This window comes from Squalius cephalus (genome assembly GCF_949319135.1).
Source record: "Squalius cephalus genome assembly, chromosome: 8".
NCBI classification, from domain to species: Eukaryota; Metazoa; Chordata; class Actinopteri; order Cypriniformes; family Leuciscidae; genus Squalius; species Squalius cephalus.
Window position 1 is genome coordinate 45,924,487 of NC_137129.1, and position 24,150 is coordinate 45,948,636.

Consider the following 24,150-nt stretch of genomic DNA (forward strand, 5'->3'; position numbering starts at 1 on the left):
TGAAGAGTGTCATTGTTCTCTACAGGTTGAGTGATTGTGGTGTTACAGATGAAGGTTGTGCTGCTCTGACTTCAGCTCTGAGATCAAACCCCTCACACCTGAGAGAACTGGATCTGTCATTGAATAAAGTAAGAGATTTTGGAGTCAAGCAGCTTTCTGATCTACTGAAGGATCCTCACTGTAAACTGGAGAAACTCAGGTAAGATTTTATAAGTCTTTTTTATAAACCGTGGCTAGCTGTGCATTTAGGGCTATACAAGACTCCTCTGTTTCAGTCCTGATCACCCTGTCAGGTTTATTCTGTCATGAGAACAGTTTGAATATATATTATCCTGATTATTATACACCTACTTGCCACACAAGTAAGTAACTGAACACAAAATATTGATTTGAGTTTAAATATCTTATCACGAAACTCAAGGCCTCTGCAAAGTAAAAATGTTCATAGTAAGCAGATTTGAACCAAGATGAACAAACAAGCTTAACGGTGGTATCAGTGATTTCAGGCCCAAAAATATTTTTATCACATTCATCTAATCTTTCCTAACGATCCGCTAGCTGCCCGCCCCATAAGCATGCCGTCAAAACGCGTCTCTGTAGGCAGCCTAGGCTCTGAGATCTGCACACAAAAACAAATGGTTTAGCCAAACACTCAAAACCAAAACAAATAGTGTTCCAACTGTTGTAAAGTTTTTCTTTCTTCAAAGCAGAGACCAGGAGACAGTTGGGATCGCGTTCAACGGAAGTTATTCTTTATTGAGAACTCCTCTGTACGCGGCTGTAGAAACTTCCAACATGATCTGATCTAACATAACTTTACATGTTATCTTATAGGCATTTTAGGAGGAGGGACTTTTGGGGATGGCATGTAAATGAGTATACAGGTTAAGGTAACCTGCCCCAGACCCCAGCGTGTTTACCAGTATCAATTTAATCAGCATACCTATTCAAATGCTGATACTGGCCAGGAAACTCTGGTTCCACGGGCCATCCCAGAGCCATTTAAGACAAAAGGGTGCGTCTTGGAGCTACTGGCTAGAGCCATTAAAGACTCATTTAAAACACAATAGAGAAAACAGGGTTTAGGAGCTGTTGATACCATTATAACCTAACCTTAAAAGCTAAAATCAGTATTCTTCACTGTGATGTTATGTAAGGAAGCATATCTGAAAACATATTCTTAAATTTTAACCCTTCAGTCCCCTCTTTGAGAGTTCTTAAAAAAAACTCTCACAAAATACAAATTTAAACACATAAAGTTAATTCTGTAACTGGTGTAAGTTACAGGCACATCGCATATGTTCATTCTTGTAACTTGTGTAAGTTACAGGCACATATAACTTGCTCTGTGTTGTTCATCTGTAATTGCATGTTGACACAGAAACAAACATGCACTTAGGGTCCGTGAAATCTTACGGGTAATATTCTTTTCTGGTTGAAAAAAAAACTGTTATTTCCTTGTGCTGGACGTGAGTCATTTGTTGGTTGACACACTTGATACTAACAGGTTTCCGAACCATGAAAAGTTATCTTCAGTCATATTAACCAGGTGCAGCACTCAGATAATGGTGCAGGCTTGTAGTCTTGATCATATCCATGGTTGACTGAAGGTTTTGTATTTCTCTGCGTTGTGTATTTTTTCTTCTTTTTCTTTTGTGATTGGCTCGTTCAGCAGTGGGTGTAGTTGTCTTCTTGAGGTTGTGGCTTCATATGCAGGTGAGACGTCGTTGCATATGGATTTTTGGAACAGCCATCAAGTGTTTATCTGCACAGAGGAAGAAAGAAAACAAAAGACGACAGAGCAGTATTTGTCCAAACACTAGGGTTGTAGCAGTATTTGTTTAAATACTAGGGTTGTAGCGTCTGCTGCAGTTGTTTCATTCTTTCCCTATTTCTTAATTAATTTGACACCTATGGACCAGTGAGGTAAGGATGGACTAAATGGGGAAAGGCCTATGAGGTTGTCTTCACCCTGGATTGGCCCCTGACGCCTGTTGCGTCAGTTCTTTCCAGGGCCCTCACTGAACCGTGTCCTATTCTGTCCCTGTTGTGTGCACACTGTACAGTGTGTGAGAAAATTGGCACATCTCCATTCTCCAGTGAAACATCAGTCCTAATAAACATCATTAACAGAGGATGGTTGTCTAACTGCAATATTCTGTGGTATAACATTTTAAGGCTGTGAGTTTTCTGAATGTCCCCCAAACAAAGACTGTGACAGTCACTTTCCTTTTGTTCTATTAAACAAAAATAAGTCTTTCATCTTTGTTGTAAGTTACTGGGGAGATTAAGCAATCACAGCCCAAATTGTTAACACCTCAAAAAGCTTACCCACGAGTCCAGTGACGAGGGGAGGGGTTGCTTCAAAGTAGCAAACAAATGTAGTAAGAGCTGCATAACATTGTTAACTTGTCTTAAGTTATTTTTATTTTTTCGACATTCTTTTCCAAAATGTCCGTGCTTGCCACAGTAAGAACAACTGGCTTCTCTAGGACTTTTGCGTTTTTTTGGCTTCTCTGAGTTAACCTTAAAGGATGCTGCTGCAATTTTTACTCTTGCCTTGACATCAAAGTCTCTTTCCCAAATAGCTAAACTGTCCAAGTTGTCTTGCAGGGTTCTATTTGACCATGTAAGATCTAAGAAAGGCAATGCATTTCTATGTTCTGACAAAAGACCATCGGACCATGCACGAACTAGAGGACCATTATGACCTAACACTTTCTCTAGAGTGTCGGCAATTCCGCTGTAAGCGGCAGCGGTCTGGCAAAATCTTTCTGTGTACTCACAAACAGTTTCATCCTTCTTCTGTACACAATTAGTGAGCTTTGACCAGTCCACTTTCGGTCCAACAATGTTTTTTAACACTTTAACAACTTCCTCTCTCAATTCATCTTTACTGGCCTGTTGCAGTTCAGAATTATTTACAGCACTTTCAAAATCATTGAATTCTGACTCAGTCAAGATCTGTGATATTAGCTGGGTGACTTCAGCTAGAGTCATATCATAGAGCCGCATTTTGCTGATCAATGCTCTTCTAAACTCAGAAAAATTTCTTTGCACTGATGGCAAACTTTCAGCAATTCTCTCAATCTCTTTCGGACCTAAAGATGTTTTGATTGCTTGTGGCTGCAATATGGGGGTTGCAAATGGAACTATATCAACACCTTTTCTCTGAGGCTTTTGTCTAGCTACGCACACTTCAACTGCATTTCCATCTGCATTGACATTGTCCTCTATACTATCAAAAGACTGTAAATCAGGATAGCTTTCATCTGACTGTTGGTCTTCTAAATCACATTTGGTTGAGGCTTTGTTATGGCCCACCTTTGTCTTGAGACAGGACATGTGAGTCTGCAATTGTTTGATCTGTTCTTTCAACTTAGCAATACACTGCGCTTGTTCTTGTGCAATGGATAAGCTAAATTCTCGGTGACAACCGATGATGCCTTTCAGATTTTTCTTCCTGATACATGCACTCAACACTTTCTTGCAATCTTCAATTGACCACACTTTCTCTGGATCAATGCCAAATTTCTTGGTTAAATTCAATCTGACTGGCTTAGTCACGATGGAGTCCATGTGCTCTGATAACAAAGACTTGAATTCACTATCTGTCCAAAAAGGTGTAATCTGTCTAGTACTTTTCCTAAACATTTTGTGAATTTTTTTTTACCACAAACAAACACTAAAAAAAACTTCTCTCTACTGTCTTGCAAACAGAGGTTACAATCTTATTAGCACAAGAGGCTAAATCTAATTCTAAAGCTAATTCTCTAGCTTACAGATAGGTCTTCTCTAGCAAGAGCATACACACAATATTAACATGTAACTGTTAATCTTCCCTGCCAACAACAGGGGGTAAATTTCATCTCTAAAAGAAAAACTTTTTTAGAGGCTTATCTTTAGTTAACCAAACTCTACAGCTGTTTGTTAACTTCTTCTCTGAACGGCGCAGAGGAAAACATTTGTACTGGTCTGCATTGGTTCTTTTAATGGAGTGAAACTCACCGAGTCTTTCATTTGTAGAGAAAGATTCCGTCTGGAAAAATTCAGTCTTTGAGATCTTTTTGGAGCTTGAAGTTTTCAATCTGGATTCAGAAAATTCAGTCTGGAACTCAGTCAGCTTTGTTGAGATCTTTGAGCTTGAAGTTTCAAGATGCAGTTCTTTGAGCTAAAATTCTTTGAGTTTCCTTCTTCTCCATCCGGGTCACGGCACCATCTGTTGTAAAGTTTTTCTTTCTTCAAAGCAGAGACCAGGAGACAGTTGGGATCGCGTTCAACGGAAGTTATTCTTTATTGAGAACTCCTCTGTACGCGGCTGTAGAAACTTCCAACATGATCTGATCTAACATAACTTTACATGTTATCTTATAGGCATTTTAGGAGGAGGGACTTTTGGGGATGGCATGTAAATGAGTATACAGGTTAAGGTAACCTGCCCCAGACCCCAGCGTGTTTACCAGTATCAATTTAATCAGCATACCTATTCAAATGCTGATACTGGCCAGGAAACTCTGGTTTCACGGGCCATCCCAGAGCCATTTAAGACAAAAGGGTGCGTCTTGGAGCTACTGGCTAGAGCCATTAAAGACTCATTTAAAACACAATAGAGAAAACAGGGTTTAGGAGCTGTTGATACCATTATAACCTAACCTTAAAAGCTAAAATCAGTATTCTTCACTGTGATGTTATGTAAGGAAGCATATCTGAAAACATATTCTTAAATTTTAACCCTTCACAACCAATCACCGACAGGGGTAGGGTGTTGTGAGGTTTTGTGCTCGTGCACGGCTGCATGCGAAGTCAGAGCTGAAGAAAAAGCTGGCTAAAAACCTAACAACACCCTCCCCCTGTCCCCCTCACTGATACCACCTTTAAACAAGACGATCATTTAAGGGATAATATTCAGTCATAACACTTATTTCACGGCTTTTCACTAAATAAATAATTTTGTGGACATTAAATATTTATTTGAGTTGAAACTCTTTCAAAATCTCACATGTGTATTATAATCCATTACAGCAGGAGTGTCCAATTCTGATCCTGGAGGTCGACATCCTGCAGAGTTTAGATCCAACCAGCTCCAACACATTCATCTGGACATTTCTAGTCAGTCTGAAGAGCTTGATTAGTTTGTTCAGGTTTGTTTAATTAGGGTTGGAGCTCAACTCTGCAGGACAGTGACCCTCCAGGAACAGGTTTGGACACCCCTACATTACAGAGTTCAAAACAAACCTTCTGGCAACAATATCACAGTACTATTAATACTGTAATTCTCAGATTTCCTTTTAAATAAAACTGATAACTGAGATTAAATGGAAAAAAGAAAACCACATTACAACAAAAACTGATCAAAAATACAAAAAGAAAGTCCAAACCCAAACTGAAATGTGACAGAAGGTTATATTTTTTAAATTTAGTTGAATAAATGATTTAACCCTGTGAGGTCGACAAACGCGCCGGCGCGTTTTGCTGGATTTTCTTCACATAGTAGCACAATAAACTTAAATTACTCCGTCATTTATGGTCATACAGAAAAAAGAAATATGAAAAAAGAATCTGTGATATGTCTACTTTTGTATGTGTCCACTTACAATCAAATCAAAACATTGTGCTTTTGTAAAATAAAGAAAAAAATAGGGTGTGCTTTCTGCCTCTCCGTCTCGGTGAACTTTTTTTTCTTGAGCACGTCTATAAACTGAAACAAAACTCAGCGAATACTTGTCACACATTTATGAGCCATATATCTTTATAAACATTTAAGTGTGTACTTTTAAATGATTGGATTCAAACTGAAAACAAATATTCTCTGTTTAAGTAATTTGTATAAAACCAACAAGATGTCCAGTATCTCAAACCCTTGCTCATTATTTTTAATTTGACCACGCCCACACCCACACACGCAAAAGAGATTCACATGCAAATCGTCCACATGGAACGCGAACACGCTCGTTATCTCAAAAACAAAGCACCAAAAAACTTCACAAGTCTCTGCTTTTCGTTGAGTTTGGAAGACACGCCATGAGCTTACATTGGATTTACCTCAGAAGAAGAAGAACATGATTTGAAGACAAGAAAGATGTAAGGTAAGAAATTCTTAATTATTATTTCATGTTATTGTTGCATAAACTTCACATTGCAGTTGAACTGTTGCTAGATATATGGTGAATATTATAATATTTAGACCCATGTTTACTGTTAAATACTGTGTTTGTGGATATCTGCTCAAACGTAGATGGGCCATTCTACAGAATTGGTGCAAAGTCAGAGTTGGAAACATCTTGAATTTTTTTTGTTTTTTCCCACAAATTTTGCATGTATGCAAATTGTATAATATCCAAGGTACGCTTTTCTAGTAATTGTGCAGTTAATTCTCATATTGTATTTTCAGAAAATGCTGGAATATTTTCCTTCTCCCCAAATTTGTCACTACCGAAACACAATATTAAATAATTTATTAAGAAGGCTTATAATGACCTATTAAGATTTTGTTTACATCTACCTTATAAATATATTTTTTTCTATTTTTAAAAAATATTTTTACTGGTTAAATCAATAAAGATTATAATTTTAATAATATTTTAAGTGTGATTTATGAGATTTGTTGTATTTTGAACCCAATCTTTCTTTGTAGAAGGCATAAAGTTTATCGTACTGATTTCAAAGTTAAGGATTCATTAGTTTGAATATGCATTGAACCAAACACTATCATAACATCTTAGTTGATAATTCAATATACTTTATTTTTGACAAAACATCCCATGTTACGGTAGTGACTGCACATTTTTGGTAGTGACAGTAATGTTTTGGTAGTGACCACAATACTTAGTTTGCTATGGCTGAATCAGACTGTCCACATTTTATGTTAATATAAATAAATAACTATGATGCACATATGCAGTCAGTACATGTAGCAGACACACATCTGGCAGTAAATATCTTATAAGAACACCTAGATCTATTCTATACTTTGGGTCTTGAGGTGCAAGTGAGAAGAGGTATGCTCATAGATTTTTCTTCCCAAAAAAACAACAACTTACACTGTAGACTCAGAACCACTTTGTTTTATTTTCACATTTTCAACATTTTGTTTATGAGTCATTCAGATAAATCTCCAGAACCACTGAACTATTCTATTTTTTTAGGCATGTTGGTGTTTTATGTCATTCTCCCTGTCAAGTTAATCATAGAAATTAACATTACTGACAACAACCTTACACCTAAGCTAGTATCATGGACTGCAACCTTAAGTAATTGTAACCTCATCACATTACAGAATTTTAACAGAATATTGCATACTAAAACACTACTAAAACATACTACAGTAGTAATTATTTGCATAACTGTACTAAAATGTAGTTTATTCCTCCAAATAAAGGATTATGTGTTCCCTTTTGTCACTACCAAAACAATGTCACAACCGAAACTTCAAGAAAATGTTTCGGTTGTGACTGTTTTGGTAGTGACAATTTTAGATACTTTTGAGCCTAGCTCGAAGATGCTAATCAGCACATGGTTAGCAATCACTGGTCAGAACAGTTGAACACATATAACAACTAAATTTTATGGAATAACATCCAAAAAAGTTTTCTCAATAGTAGAAAAAATGAGTTTGGTAGTGACATTCCTTAAAGTTACACACAGATTTTTAGACTTTAGAACACATTTACCTCAAAATGATGGGATCAATCTACTCACCATATAGCACATGAGAGAGAGGAACACAGGAATATGTCCTGATCAAAAATGTAGGGGTGTGGTTAAAATCAGTCTCAGCCAATGGACTACAACATTCACTGTTTTGGTAGTGACATGAAAATGCAGGACATCTTTTTTTTAGATAAAGTTTCATGATTTAAAAATAAAATATAAAATAAATATTTTTTTTTAACTTCAATTTAAAAAAAAAAATATATATATATATATTTTTTAAAACAAGAATGGAAAAATTTGCAAAAATTTTTTCAATATCATTTTCACAAGTTGAAATTTAGGGGTTAGGGTTTGGGACAGCCACCTCCTAATTGAAAGTAGCCCATAAATTATGATTTTATATATATAAAGCTTACTGATATCTTAAATATTATTGTGGGTTTCAATAGATAATTGAAGGATCTTAGTAAACATCTAAGATTTTAATAATTAAATGCTTTTCAAATGTGTTTTTTGGATGAGGGACAGCAGTTTGCACCAATTCTGTAGAATGGCCCAGATATGTATAATATGGTAACCATAATGTTTCATATTTTGGAGCGCGCTATGCATTTCAATGTATTATATTTTGGAGCGTGCTGTACGTTTGAATGTTTCATATTTTGGAGCGCACTGTGCGTTTGAATGTTTAATATTTTGGAGCGCACTGTGCATTTGAAAAGCAAAACGCACCAAACAATAGACTTCATGTTTTAACTCTAATCTCATTTCATATCATCATAACGAATGGAAACATTTGAAGTAACATATGATAATCAATATATTTTTCTCTAGCGTAGTTGTGACTGAAATCTTTTGGAAGATTTATAGGCTGCTATAGGTTATTGTTATTATTTTATGCAGCACTGGGCGTAGCCTATGCCTACAAGGCACAACAAACCTGGTGTTCATTATATATTGTTGGAAACATTTGTGTGTGTGTGTGTGTGTGTGTGTGTATTCTGTGAATTTTGAAAAGCAAATTTAACCAGAAAAATCTAAAATCAATTCCCAAAATCGTGCAGCCCTATAGTTTCTCTTGATATCAGTATGTTCACAAGTGTTTTTTTTTTTTTTTTACAGGGACCAGATGCCACTGAGTCCTGCTGATTTCAACATTCACATGAGTCTCTGTACATGAACATGGTAAAGTGAAAATCAAACACCTTGTAAATGAATGGTATGTACAATGTTTTTAGGAATGGCACAAAGGTCTCCGTTTTTGGATCATTGTTTTCAATAATGTGCTTTTTTTGTCATTTCTTGTCTATCTTTGGATTATGTTGTGTTGTAAATAAATCCAAACAATCAAAAAGCCATTATTTTTTAAATCTCCTCATTCTTTGTGCAAGGTTGCTCAGAATGACAGGGCCTGATAGCTCCTAATAGGGCCATTATGGGTGGGTTTTTGTCTTTCTCAGGTGTAAAAAGCCATCAATATTCAGGATGTGTTTACGCCTACTCGCATAAACCTTTCTGGTAACACTTTAAAATATGGATCCTTCGTTAATGAATAACTACACAGGAACAAATGAGTAACACAATATTAACAATCTAGTAACTACAGTTAACCAACAAGTAACTCTGATTAACGAATTAGTAAGTAATAGCCAGGGTTGGGGAGTAACGGAATACATGTAACGGCGTTATGTAATCAGGATACAAAAATCCAGTAACTGTAATCCGTTACAGTTACGTCAAAAAACGTAGTAATCAGATTATAGTTACATTTTGAAAAAAGGGGGAATACTTTCAGGATTACAATGGTTTCATTTAAAACTATATAAATAATTATTTTGGCATAATAACACATATTAAGCGCTGCTTGATTATACAGTAGTTCCTGGTTCTGTTGCCAGTAATGACTCACGTGTGCCACGCGCTGGTGCATGTGCAAATAACAGCTGTCTACAATCTCCTCAGATGCAGATTGAATTACTGCTGCTAAACAACGCTGCCTGCGGGTAAAATCGCTTTTAATTCATGGAAATTCCGCTGCTATTTTGTAGAAATTCGGAGGGTAGCTTTTTTAGTAACCAAAATGTCCTTTCTTAATCTTTTCTCACGTAACGGGATGTCTAGGTAACATAGGGGAACTCCCACTGCCAACGCCACAAGTTCAGTCAGGCAAAAAAAAAGTAACCCTCCCAGATCACGGCTTTAGTCAACATGTAGGCCTATTTTAAAATAAACTAATATGTAGATTGTGTAAAAAAAAAATTAAATGTGTTTTTATTTTTTAGTTAGTCTCAGTTATAAAAATAAAAGAAAATAATCTGTAATACCATACATTAGCCACTAGATGTCTGTATAGCCCTTTACATAAATATATATTCAGGCCTGTGTTAATGTGTTAAGGCCAAATTCTTAATAAATAAAAGTTTTTTTTTTTTTTTTTACTTTATTTATATACGTGACCTTGAAGTAATCCAAAAGTAATCAGTTACATTACTTTCATATTATAGTACTTGGATTACGTTACTGAATACTTTTTTTATGAAGTAATTTGTAACTGTAACAGAATACATTTTTAAAGTAACCCTCCCAAGCCTGGTAATAGCACACAGATTTAAGTGGTAGTTCACTATTAACTAATCAATAACTACCATTTTTTAATACTTCCCAGAGAACTACTGAATTTTGTTACAGATTTAAGTGGTAGTTCACTAATAACTAATCAATAACTACTATTTTTCAATACTTCCCAGAGAAATAATGAAAAAAAAAAATCACAATTCATGCAAAACTAATTAATAACTAATGCAGGACAAATTACTAGCACTAGATTAACATTACTGCTAGATACTGTACACTAATTATAAATATGTAATAGCGTAGCAGACTTATGATTTGGGAAAGCTGTCAATAATTAGCCTATGCACTGCTGTTTAGAGAACTATTCATAAACTAAATAATTTTTAAGAATTGTTTTTATAAATGCACTTGTCTGGAACACTTACCCTGTGGCCGATTTTCCGGCATTCCTCTGGACTGGCTTTGAATAACTAGACTCATCATGGTGAGTACTGGAACAGAGTCATCAGCCATCCAAATACCAGTTATTTTATTATTTAACCTACCTCTCAAAATTGTTTTTATGTATGTCTCTTTGCTCATATGTATGTATGTATATATTTGGATCCATATTCTAAAGTGAAGATCATGTTAACTAACTAGTAATGACTCCAGTGTTACTACATACCCCTATAGGAACTACTAATTATTTGGATCCGTATTCTAAAGTGAAGATCATGTTAACTAACTAGTAATTACTCAAGTGTTACTACATACCCCTATAGGAACTACTAATTATTTGGATCCGTATTCTAAAGTGAAGATCATGTTAACTAACTAGTAATTACTCAAGTGTTAATGCATACTTCTAAAGAAATTTTCTAAAAGTATAGTATTTAAAAGTTCACAAACAATATCTCATACGCTTGAAATGACTTGTGTTTTGTTGCACAAATCATGACTAGAAAATTTTGTTTAAACATGAGGCATGAAAAAAGTAGCTTTTATAAACATATATTTTATAATTATTTATTAAGCGTCTGGTACCATTTCCATTTAATGCAACAACTTCACATATGTGACCCTGGATCACAAAATCAGTCATAAGTCGCACGGGTATATTTGTGGCAATAGCCAACAATACATCATATGGGGTCCGTGTAACGCTTTGCAGTTCTTTGTTCAATTTGAAATTTAATAATCAGAAATGAGAAAACGGCCCCTTTATTCGTTTTTTAAAAAAAACGAAAAAACGAGATTTCGGCTTGATTTTTCGTTTTTTGGTTCACAGGCAAAAAAACGAATAAATGACTTCAAAATTCGTTTTCCACATCTGGGCGGCCTGACACGCCCCCTTCCGCCGATTGGTCAAGCAAATCTGAGCATGTGACGTCATCAGTTGTCGCTCTGGTCAGGTCTGTTCAACAAAATAATAGTCCTCTACTATGGCTACAGATTCTTAAACTGTACAGGGCAGGTCCTATTGGGCTTTCTTCTGTGCAACTTTACACGTTTCACAGAAATCATTACATCAGAAATATTAATTATTAGTTTGCCACCAGCCTGTTTTATTTAGCTGTGTGTGGTGAAGCTGCGCTTGACAGCGCCGAGCGGGAGAGGCTCACTGACCAATGTTCAGATCAGCAGTCAGAACTTTTCTTTTAGACGCTCCGTTTTGCCACGGGATGGTGATTGCAAATACTGTAATGCCAATCGGCTGAGGGTGGGTACCAATGATGGTGAAATACATTTTTACTGAAACTGTAATCATAGCCGCGACCCGCGAGAATGAGACAGGTGATTGACAGGACGATAGCGGAGGCAATTAAAGGCGCAAGATAACTTATGTTAACAAAAACATAAATAAAAAAAGTGTTTAATATAAGTGACTTTGTCTTTGTTTTATTGTTTTTGTTGTTTTTAATCAAATAATTGTGAACCACATATGGGACCATATGGGTCAAAATTATCGATTTTTCTTTTATGCCAAAAATCATTAGGATAATAAGTAAAGATCATGTTCCATGAAGAAATTTTGTAAATTTCCTACCATAAATATATAAAACATTTATTTTTGTGAGTGAATGCAGAACAATCGCGAACATAAATAAACAACTTTAAAGACGATTTTCTCAATGTTTAGATTTTTTTGCACCCTCAGATTCCAGATTTCCAAATAGTTGTATCTCAGCCAAATATTGTCATATCATAACAAACCATACATCAATGGAAAGTTTATTTATTCAGCTTCCAGATTATGTATGAATCTCAATTTCAGAAAATTGACCCATGTGACTGGTTTTGTGGTCCAGGGTCACATATGTGATGCCTGAACTGGAAAAAAACTATTTATTGTCTTCTAGCATACAATATTAATTGCTGTAATGCCTTCTAATGTCTTTCAGAAGACGACCTAGAGGACCATATCTGTGCTTCTGTCCCAGCCAGTAAGTCCACTCAATAAAAGACAGATGTTCTTTTAGAAGCTGCTCTGTCCTGTTTCCCCTCAGTCGCCAAATTTGGCTTTTGTAGGTTAACCAAGCTCTTTCAATATGTTGCGTGTGTCCACCATGGTTTGGATCAACAAACCATCTGCTGTGGTTTACTGAGTAGTGAGTGTAACCAAGACTCGATAAAGCTCTGTAGGATCTCCACTCGTCGCTTAAAATGGTTGACCCTCGGCGAACATGTCTTCTAATGATGGGAAGCAGGTGATTTCTGGAGCGCCGTTCCACAAGCCGCAAAATTGGTCGTCTTCTTTGACCATTTATGGCCAGCATGCCAAAGACCCACTTCTTTCTCCTCCATGTCTGACCAGCTCTTCCTTGTCCATACTACAATTACAAAAACAACTTAAATAACTTCATATCTTAAACAAAAAACAAATGTATTAAGATATGCCAGTGCAATTTGCAGAAAAATTTCAAGAGTTACTCTGATCTCATCCATGTCTTTTTTTCTTCAGTGGAAAAGAAATGTAGGATTTTGAGGAAAACATCTCAGTATTTTTCTACCTAGAATGGACAACTAACTATCCCAATGTTCAAAGAAGGTTCAAATGTCCGTCTCAATGCAGCTTCAGAGTCTCTACACAATCCCAGTCGAGAAATAAGGGCCTTATCTAGCAAAACAATTAGTCATTTTCTAAAAAAAAGAAACATTTATATTTTAAGCACAATTTTTCATGTTGCGGTGGTCTGCAACACGCTGGAAATTATGAATTATGATGTAATTCTGTGTAAAAAAATACTGAAATGTTTTCCTCAAAAACCTAAATTTTCTAAAATTTTATTTTTTTCTTTTCCACTGAAGAAAGAAAGACATGGATATCTTGGATAACTAAATTATCATGAAATTTTCATTTTGAGGTGAACTAATCCTTTAAGCTTTTTCTGTGAAACCGGGGGTAAAAACAAGTAAACGATTAGTATTTACAACTCCAAGACGACTCGCAGCAGTATCGTGTAATTAACTAGTTGAATAATCTTGCACATCCCTAGAAGCTTTAGAATTCTCTATTTGTGGCGCTACAGTTCATAGGTTTATTTCACAGAAGTATCATTAGCCAACTATTGTTGAATATATATATATATATATAAAATCATATATATATATATATATATATATATATATATATATATATATATATATATATATATATATAAAGCGCCAAAATGTTTTTTTTTTTTACTGAAATACTTTTTTTCTTCTCAGTTTTTATTGTTTATATAAAATGAGACAAATATGCTATTATTTAAATCTCCAATCTTTTAAATAGCCGTTTAGAAAACCCAATTAATAATTTTAATTCCCAGTTGCACAGGTGGGGCACATTGTTACTCAGCATTACAATGCGCCCCTATTAGAACTATTTCATACAATTCACTATTAAATATATAATAAAATACTCAGATCTCGCATTAATTTAGTTAACGAATAAAAAGCCTCAATTATCCTATGTTTTACTGAACATTGCACATACCGAACTGTACCAAAACCATGACCCTAAAACTGTGATGAAAACCAGAACAGTGAGTAATCTGAACCATACAGCTCTACTGTACACAACGATTACTGTAAGGACATTTAAAATACACACCTCTACTGAATTTCTGCTTTTTGTGTGCATTCCTTTTCTTCGATGTATCCCTTTTTTTGCTGGATTTACGGGGTGCTGGGGATGAAGAGGATTGTGATGAGGACGAGGTTGATGATACACAGGAGGACGATGAGATGCTGTATCACAGTCTTCCAGTACGGAAGATGACCTTCACACAGAAAGACTGTGATACAGCATCATCAAATTTGTATTTGGAGGAAGCTGCCATCATGTCTTCCTTTGCTGACAAGGCTGATAAGGGATACAAACCAAATCATATTAAGATTACATTTTATTTCTTCCACATTTACCAGCTTTGGTTTCCATTGATAAATGTAAATATTCTGCTACCTTTGTCAATTAACACCACAAGATCTAACTTTAAAGGGATACTTCACTGTTTTTGTAAATAGGCTCATTTTAAAACTTCCCCAGAGTTAAACAGTGGAGTTTTACCATTTTCTAATCAATTCAGCTGATCTCCGGGTCTTTAGTAGAATGTCAGTAACCAGACAGTTTCTGGTCCCATTGACATTTTGATTGAGGAAAAATATATACTATGGAAGTCAATGGGACCATAAACTGTCTGGTTACTGACATTCTACTAAAGACCCGGAGATCGGCTGAATGGATTCGAAAACGGTAAAAATGTTTAACTCTGGGGGAGTTTATTTACAAAAAAATTGGACTATCTCTTTAAAACAACAAGAAGAACAGATAGGCTACTGTACACTGTACCCTTTTATGACAGGATATGTTATAATGTAGACTATGAAAACTTTTCAAAGTAAAAAGTTAATTAATATCACCTTTTAAACACTTGTATAAGATGAAGATTTCTATCATGCCAGTGGCTTGACATGTCAAAACATATTCCTAATGTGCAAGAGGCGAAAGTGCTGTGACCATATACTGTACAGTAGCAATTATTAGCAGACACATTTATTCAAAGCAAATTAAAAATAAGGAACATCAAACAATTTCTCATGAGAGCCAACAGTACTTGTAGTACACATTATTAAATATAACTTATAACAGGGTTAACTTACGGTATAGATTATTTTAGAGTAGCTTACCATTGGTCAGACTGCTATGTAGGAAATCTCTCTCAGTTTCGATGTCCTTGCATTTGTCCTCAAGAAATTTAATTTTTTCTCTTAGAAAAGCATTTTCTTCCTTCATTTTTTGTTGGGACACCTGCTGAGTTGGTGCTGTTACTGCTCCTGGTGGAATGTATAAAATAAATAAAAAACACTGTAAAACTGTTGCAATTTAGCACTTTATCTATCTAAATAGCTATTTTATATCTATGTTAGTCTTTTGAGTAAACTAGAACAATACTGGCGATGCTATTGCCAAGGTGTTTGATAATGCATAATTAATTATAATGTCAAGATCATGTTAATACAGTAATGACTCAAGTATTAACAAATAGTTTAGATTAGAAGAATAACACAAAAAGCTTTTATAAAAGAGATCACTTTATTGTAGTATTTTAATGACCTTTAACAAAATATTAACAAGCCTTTGACTCAAAATATAAAATTTCCACTTGCATCGTGAAAAAATACTACTGTTTAGGATAGTGCAGCTTGGTTTTGTGGTTTAGATCAAATGTTAGATCACAATCAAATATGCAATTCACACCACCTTAAGGTGAATTTAAGGAAATTTCCTTAATTTCATATACGTTACATTTCATTACCACTAGGCCTACCTCAAATAACGTATAATGCATTCAGCATTATATTGCTGAATGAAATATTGATCCACTTTTGCTAATAAACTTTAAATTGCCTCGTTAATCACTATCGTAAATTGATCCGCATTTTACATGCTAATTATAGGCCTACTACACACATATGCTGCTAATTGTGTGATAATATGCATTGAACCTTATAAACTGTTTCTGATTGAACGTAAAATACATAATTACCGGCAGTATCATCATCTTCCTCAACTAGGCGATTTGGTGGTAGCTGCTATCCTTTTTCGCGGAATTCGACGGTCAGCCATTCTTCTGCTGAACTTTCTGCCGAATCAGGTCGCTGTTGATCCAACGTCTTATAAAAGCAATTTCCGTCCCTACAGACGAACTCTATTGCCGTAAAAATGATTCCTCCCCTTCAGTTACGTTTTCCCAACATGTTATAAAATTAATCACTGGCTTTTCACCACTCATTCTCAAATCATTTAACATTTTAATGATATTTTTTGATTTTCCCTTTTTGTTTTTATTACTAGTTATAAAATCCATCTTTATGTTTTTGCTTCAACAAGACACTCTTGTGGTTGGTAAGTATAAGCGCATCCGGTCAAATTTGAATTAGGCTACTTACTTATTAACGACTAATTAAATTATTTAATATTATTCCTTATAATATATGATTCTTCCATAATATGTTTCATCCGTTTTAAGATGTATTTTTTTTTATCAATAATTATGTAGGCTACATTTTACGACAGATGGCGTTTATGCGTCATACGCCTACGCATAAACCAGATTTTCACCAGACAATCACGTGGATAGGCGCCTTCGTGGTTACAAAGAGTCCAACAATGGAACTTTCAAGAAAGATTGTATCTCTCTGTGAGCACAAGGACATAAAAGGAAACAGAAAGTTAACTAAATGGCTTCAAAAAAACAAACTAATGCGTTCTACAAGAAAATGCAGAATATGTAAAAGAAATATGAAATTGAGGAAGACACTCAGCAAAGATGGATACAAATGGTAAATATATATACTTTTTTGTCAAGTTAGCTTATTAAAATCTAAATGCTAAGTGTTACTGTATTTTTTTATTATTATTATTTTAAGGGTATGTAGGCCTAAACGAGGAGCACACAATGAAAAAGTGACAAAATCATGCAGATCAGGATCCATTTTTGACAAGACCAGAACGAGTTTACAAAAATGGATGACTTTTATGTATAGGTAGGTGTAAGTAGGCTACATGCTAAATAACAAATAAAACATTAGGCTAACTGTCATTTTCTTGTCTTTCACACAAATATTTCACTATTGCTGACAGATTCTGTCAAGGAATGCGCTTACGGCAGGTGGACATGGTTCAGGATGGCATTGCTGGAAGCTCTGCCACCCTTTCTAAAATGACCAGTAAACTGAGATTAGTCTGCAGGAAAGCCTTGAAGAAGTTCAAAAGGAAGACAGGACAACTCATGGGAGGGAGAACGGAATTTGTTGTGATCGATGAAAGCAACTTCCGCCATAAAAGGAAGGTGGGATATTTGTTTAACTGTTTTTAAAGTAAAGACAAATAAGGTGGAACAACTTTATATAGGCTACAGTGGTGGCCAAAATAATTAGAATGGTACGATTTTTTTTTTCTCTCACCAATGCATTATTTTTTTTATCCAAAATACAGCAATACCAGTAATATTGTGACATTTTTACAATTTAATATTTTAGAAATGTACTTTTCTATTTGATTACATATTAAAATGTAATTTATTCCTGTGCTCAAAGATGATTTTTCAGCATCATTACTCCAGTCTTCAGTGTCACACGATCCTTCTGAAATTATTTGATGATCAAGAAACATTTATGATTGTTTTCATTGTTGAAAACATTTGTGGAAACAATTTTTCATGATTATTTGACAAAACAAACGTTCAAAAGAACAGCACTGATGCTTTTGTAACACTATTATTAATGTTCAAAGGTTTTGGGTCAGTTAAAATTTTACTTATTCATAAGAAATAAATTTAAAAAATCATACTTTTATTCAGCAAGGATCCATTATATTGACCAAAAGTGATAGTAAATACATTTATAATGTTGCAAAAACATTTCTATTTCAGATAAATGCTGTTCATTTGAACTTTTAATTCATCAGCTAGTCCTGAATTTTTATTTACACAACTGTTTTGAAAATTAATAATATTACATTTTTCTTGAGCAGTAAATCATCATATTATAATTATTTCTGAAAGATCATGTGAAGACTGGAGTAATGATGCTGAAAATTCAGCTTTGATCACATAACTTATTTATAATTTAATTATAATTAAAATGGCATTTTAAAATATATTCAAATAGAATAGAGTTATTTTAAATTGAAAAATATATATATATGAATGACAAATTACTTTTATTTTATTTTTATAAAATACAATTAACTTTTTGGGTAACACTTTACTTGAAGGGGTGTGCATTAGGCTGACATGACACCTTCATAATCTTGACATGACACATGAATATAAAGGAGGGTTTATGCATGTTTATGACAACTGTCATTAAGTGTCATTTCGCTCTTATGACATTTATTTATGCAAATGACATTGTTTGAGATGTTTTTGTAGACAACTTGACATTAAATCATAAGTGTATTACACTGTCAGTGTATTTGTCAAGACAACTTAACTACACTGTTAACCCTTGCTGTAAAAAAAGGCCAAATTCTGACAATATCATACCATTTTCCATAAAACAGTAATATACTGTAGAAAACAAAACTAGCCTACAGGAATATACTGTGAATTAACATTGCTCAAAATCGACACTCAGAGGCTGTTTTCCCAATCACACCCTATACCCTCATTCACTATTCCCTACATTAGTTCACTAATATAGTCCACTTGACAGAGTGAATGAAAAGAAGTGAGTGAATTGAGAAACTGATGAACACCTGATAAGCAGAATCACTGAAGGACAGAGAAACAAGAACAGAAAAAAGAGAAACACAAAAACTACAACTGACTTCCAGGAACACTGAGTGTGAAAACAGTTTACAAACCAGTTTAACATTATTTCTTTCACACATGTACAAAAGTTCTTGTTGAGAATTAACAGAGATTTAGTTAATAATAAAGTTTGTTGTCACCATGATGGAGATCAGTATTTGCTTTAGTTGGTCACTTGTCCCTTGACTACTTACCATTCATCTCTCTCTGGCTGCTGTGACAGTGAGTTTATAAAACACATTTGTTATCGCAAGAAAAAGCCAAGAGGAAGATGATCAGGTGTTTTTGGCTTTTGGGATGATGTCACAATCATCCTGGACATGTCTGATTCTCTGATCTTTTCTGTATTTATTCTTTGATTCTTCCTTATTTATTCTTTTTTTCTGTATTTATTCTTTATGGGTATTTCATATTTACCATATATATGTAAATCTACAACATAAAATCAATACTATAATAAGTTCTCATGAAAAATATCATAATCATATAGTGCATTAAAAATGTTTTAACTCCTGCTTATCCTGGACACACACAGACATCAACAATCAGCACATGAATCTCAACAATGGTGACAATCAAAAGTTTCATGTCGCAATGCATGCTGGGTTCCAGGATAATATAAAACTCCCAGCATGCACTGCTGCATGAATAAAAAAATATATATTGCCACCATTGTTGAGATTCATGTGCTAAATTGTGATATCTCTGTGTTTCTAAAAGTCAGTGTAGCTCTGTTTCTCTAGTTATGCATGATGTGTTAAAAAAAAAAAAACATTGTAATTTACTTGTTGTGGTTTCACAGTGTGGTAATGTAACACTTTTGATTGAGGATTTCACTCTGAATGAGTGAAAATGAATACTTTAGTGATTGAACAGGCAATATGATGATTTTGTCATCATAACCACAATCATTCATAAACTGTGTGTGTGTGCACAAGTGTGACTTGCAAAAACACAGCTCAAGCAGCAAAAGAAAAAAAACTAATGTTTTAGCATCAGGAACCCAACTAAAGCAAGCACTGATCTCTATAATGGTAACTTCAAACCAAACATTTTCAATTAAACATCTCAATAACAACTTCCGTAGATGTATGACAGAAATAAAGTCATACTGGTTAATAACAAGTGTAATAATGTGTAATGGCTGGAAGTCAGTTGTAGGTCTTGTGTTTCTCTATTTTCTGTTCTAACAGCAGGTGTTCATCACTAATGCTCAACAATCACTTACATATTCTCTTAATTATCTCACTGCAACACTGTCTCAATGTTACTTTTACTCTTTGTAGTGTGGATTTCCCTGTGGGGTTGAAAGGGTTAACAGTGTAAGATAAAAAGACACACCCACAAAATGTATTTTAACATTAATAAACTGTAAGTTATAAAACAGGTTTATACTGGCAACACTGTTGCCAGTAGTTTACTGTAAAATCTTGTTTTTTGGGTCACCGTTGTGCAGAAGAGTAGAGCCTGTGCTTCAGTCCAGGAGAAGATCTAGAAACATTGATGATATGCTGCATGTTGCTTTATTTAAAAAGCAGTGACTGTGTAGTTGCTGGTCCAGTAGAAATCTCTTTATTTACAAAAGTTTTGTTGTGGTTTCAAATGAAATAAGTTCATAGTAATACTTTGCTCACGTTATTAATGCATTATAAATTTTAGTTAATACATTTAAATGACAGTTGGTCAATTTAAGGCAATCGGTTTCTGCAAGTGAAATTAGTTAAAGCTATGGTCTACGATTTCAAAGATTGTTCATTATTAATAACCTCGTTTAGATGCTGGTTATGGTTCTACAGTACAATCCTAACAATGTGAAGAGAAAAAAGAACTAAAAAAATCCATTCACTCTATTGGGTGTACACCCGCAGAGAAGTTGACCAATGTAAGCTGTCCGGCCGGACAGCTTACATTGGTCAACTGCTCTCATCCAATCCCCCGCTCTGCTTGAAACTCCACGTGGCGCTCGCGTCTCCACCCCACCGCACCCCACCCCGCCCCCCTCCTGCAACATGAAATTTCGCGTGCAAGCAGCTGACAGTTTATGGTAGCTAGCAGAGTAGCATCAGCTCAGCAATGGAGAAAAAAACAAACCGAAAGCAGCAAGCGGCCCCTGCTTGCCCCCACAGTCACGGCTGACTTTTTGTTGCGCAGGTAAACATTTATTTATACTTTTATGGTGTGAGGTGATACATAAATAGCTTTTTATCAGTCTGACAACATGCTCATGCTGCCGGTCGGCATTGGAATGTTAGCCGTTTAGCATCGCCTATCACAGGTCAAAGTAATTATATTTCTTGAAGTGCTTGAATATATTTTAGTAGGCCTAAGTTAGTGGGTTCTGTTCGAGCCGATCGGAATTTGAACAAGATGCGCTGTGTGCTGCTATAACAATTACAATACTTAGCAATACTAACTAATATGTGCCTTAGGTAGCACTTTTGAACAGGGTAAACGTATGCCAAACGTACCCTCCTAAGACGGCAGCTGTAATACAGTATTATTTATTTTATTTATTTATTATTGTTTGTGTTTCGGGTGGTGGGGGGTTTAGAACATTGCATGTGTTGTTAATTTTGCGTGAGCGTGAACTCAAACGTGTACCTCTGAGCTATTTTGACATCGCACATGGTAAATCTCTGTTCCGATGTTTACTACCGGTGATCACAGCTTGACAGACTGAGTGACATTGTTCAGGTCGTTTCCCGGTGGGAGGGATCAGGTAGCACAGAGGGGAGGGGTGTGTGTGTGGAGGGGTGGGATGAGTTTTTTTAAAATTCCCAACCATCTCAGGCTTTCTCGACCGATTTTCAACATCGTAGACTACAGCTTTAACTCGAGATTTAGTGCATTTTTACAGTAAAGAACTGTACAATTAACAGTAAATTACTGGCAACAGTGTTGCCAGTATTTTACTGTAAAAAACCCGGTAAGGTCTAACAGTGTACATAACCTGTCATAAATGTAATAAACATAACAAAGCAGATTAATCATCAAACTTAAGAAACTACTTTTGAAATTGTCATTAAAATATCATTAAGGGTTGATAATATTGTCAAATTATTTTATAATAGTGTCATGAATATTTTTCTTGACCTCGACTTAAGTGATATCAATTTAATTTGTCATTTAAAAGGCTTTAAGTGTAATGATTACATGAATACAGTCAAATTATTTTATAACTGGAATACTGGAAAAATAAGTTATATATTCACACAGTTATAATGGCCTCATGACAATGTCAAACCAACCACATGACAGTTTAATGTAATGTTAACCCCTAAAGCTAATGAGTTTCTTAAGTTTTATAATAATCTGCTGTCATGTTTATGACACATTTTGAAAGGTTATAATGTATTGGTTTATGTCAAGTTTTCATAAGGTGTCATGTCAGTCTTATACACAGTGCACACCCCTTCAAGTAAAGTGTTACCACTTTTTCATATAAAATAATGTCATTACTATACAGCATAGTTCATAATTTACATAACATAATAACTGTTAATAATTTCTAAATATTGACTCTCAGTCTTTATTCACCTTTTCATGATTTCTAAATATAATAATAATCATAATACAAAAATTAAATGTGAATTGTATGAAATAGTTCTAATAGGGGCGCATTGTAATGCTGAGTAACAATGTGCCCCACCTGTGCAACTGGGAATTAAAATTATTAATTGTGTTTTCTAAACGGCTATTTAAAAGATTGGAGATTTAAATAATAGCATATTTGTCTCATTTTATATAAACAATAAAAACTGAGAAGAAAAAAAGTATTTCAGTAAAAAAAAAAAAACATTTTGGCGCTTTATATATATATATATATATATATATATATATATATATATATATGATTTTTTATATATATATATATATATATATTCAACAATAGTTGGCTAATGATGCTTCTGTGAAATAAACCTATGAACTGTAGCGCCACAAATAGAGAATTCTAAAGCTTCTAGGGATGTGCAAGATTATTCAACTAGTTAATTACACGATACTGCTGCGAGTCGTCTTGGAGTTGTAAATACTAATCTTTTACTTGTTTTTACCCCCGGTTTCACAGAAAAAGCTTAAAGGATTAGTTCACCTCAAAATGAAAATTTCATGATAATTTAGTCATCCAAGATATCCATGTCTTTCTTTCTTCAGTGGAAAAGAAAAAAATTACATTTTAGAAAATTTAGGTTTTTGAGGAAAACATTTCAGTATTTTTTTACACAGAATTACATCATAATTCATAATTTCCAGCGTGTTGCAGACCACCGCAACATGAAAAATTGTGCTTAAAATATAAATGTTTCTTTTTTTTAGAAAATGACTAATTGTTTTGCTAGATAAGGCCCTTATTTCTCGACTGGGATTGTGTAGAGACTCTGAAGCTGCATTGAGACGGACATTTGAACCTTCTTTGAACATTGGGATAGTTAGTTGTCCATTCTAGGTAGAAAAATACTGAGATGTTTTCCTCAAAATCCTACATTTCTTTTCCACTGAAGAAAAAAAGACATGGATGAGATCAGAGTAACTCTTGAAATTTTTCTGCAAATTGCACTGGCATATCTTAATACATTTGTTTTTTGTTTAAGATATGAAGTTATTTAAGTTGTTTTTGTAATTGTAGTATGGACAAGGAAGAGCTGGTCAGACATGGAGGAGAAAGAAGTGGGTCTTTGGCATGCTGGCCATAAATGGTCAAAGAAGACGACCAATTTTGCGGCTTGTGGAACGGCGCTCCAGAAATCACCTGCTTCCCATCATTAGAAGACATGTTCGCCGAGGGTCAACCATTTTAAGCGACGAGTGGAGATCCTACAGAGCTTTATCGAGTCTTGGTTACACTCACTACTCAGTAAACCACAGCAGATGGTTTGTTGATCCAAACCATGGTGGACACACGCAACATATTGAAAGAGCTTGGTTAACCTACAAAAGCCAAATTTGGCGACTGAGGGGAAACAGGACAGAGCAGCTTCTAAAAGAACATCTGTCTTTTATTGAGTGGACTTACTGGCTGGGACAGAAGCACAGATATGGTCCTCTAGGTCGTCTTCTGAAAGACATTAGAAGGCATTACAGCAATTAAATATTGTATGCTAGAAGACAATAAATAGTTTTTTTCCAGTTCAGGCATCAC

The 24,150-nt window shown here is 34.7% G+C and overlaps 1 protein-coding gene across 1 annotated transcript in view; it reads left to right on the forward strand.

Annotated features, from left to right (window-relative positions):
* Positions 1–24,150, forward strand: part of LOC307163661 (uncharacterized protein) — a 435,973-nt gene that overhangs the window by 137,961 nt on the left and 273,862 nt on the right. Inside the window, exon 16 of the mRNA XM_079879801.1 lies at positions 26–199. Coding sequence (XP_079735927.1) covers positions 26–199 — 174 coding nt within the window. The remainder of the gene's footprint in view (positions 1–25; positions 200–24,150) is intronic.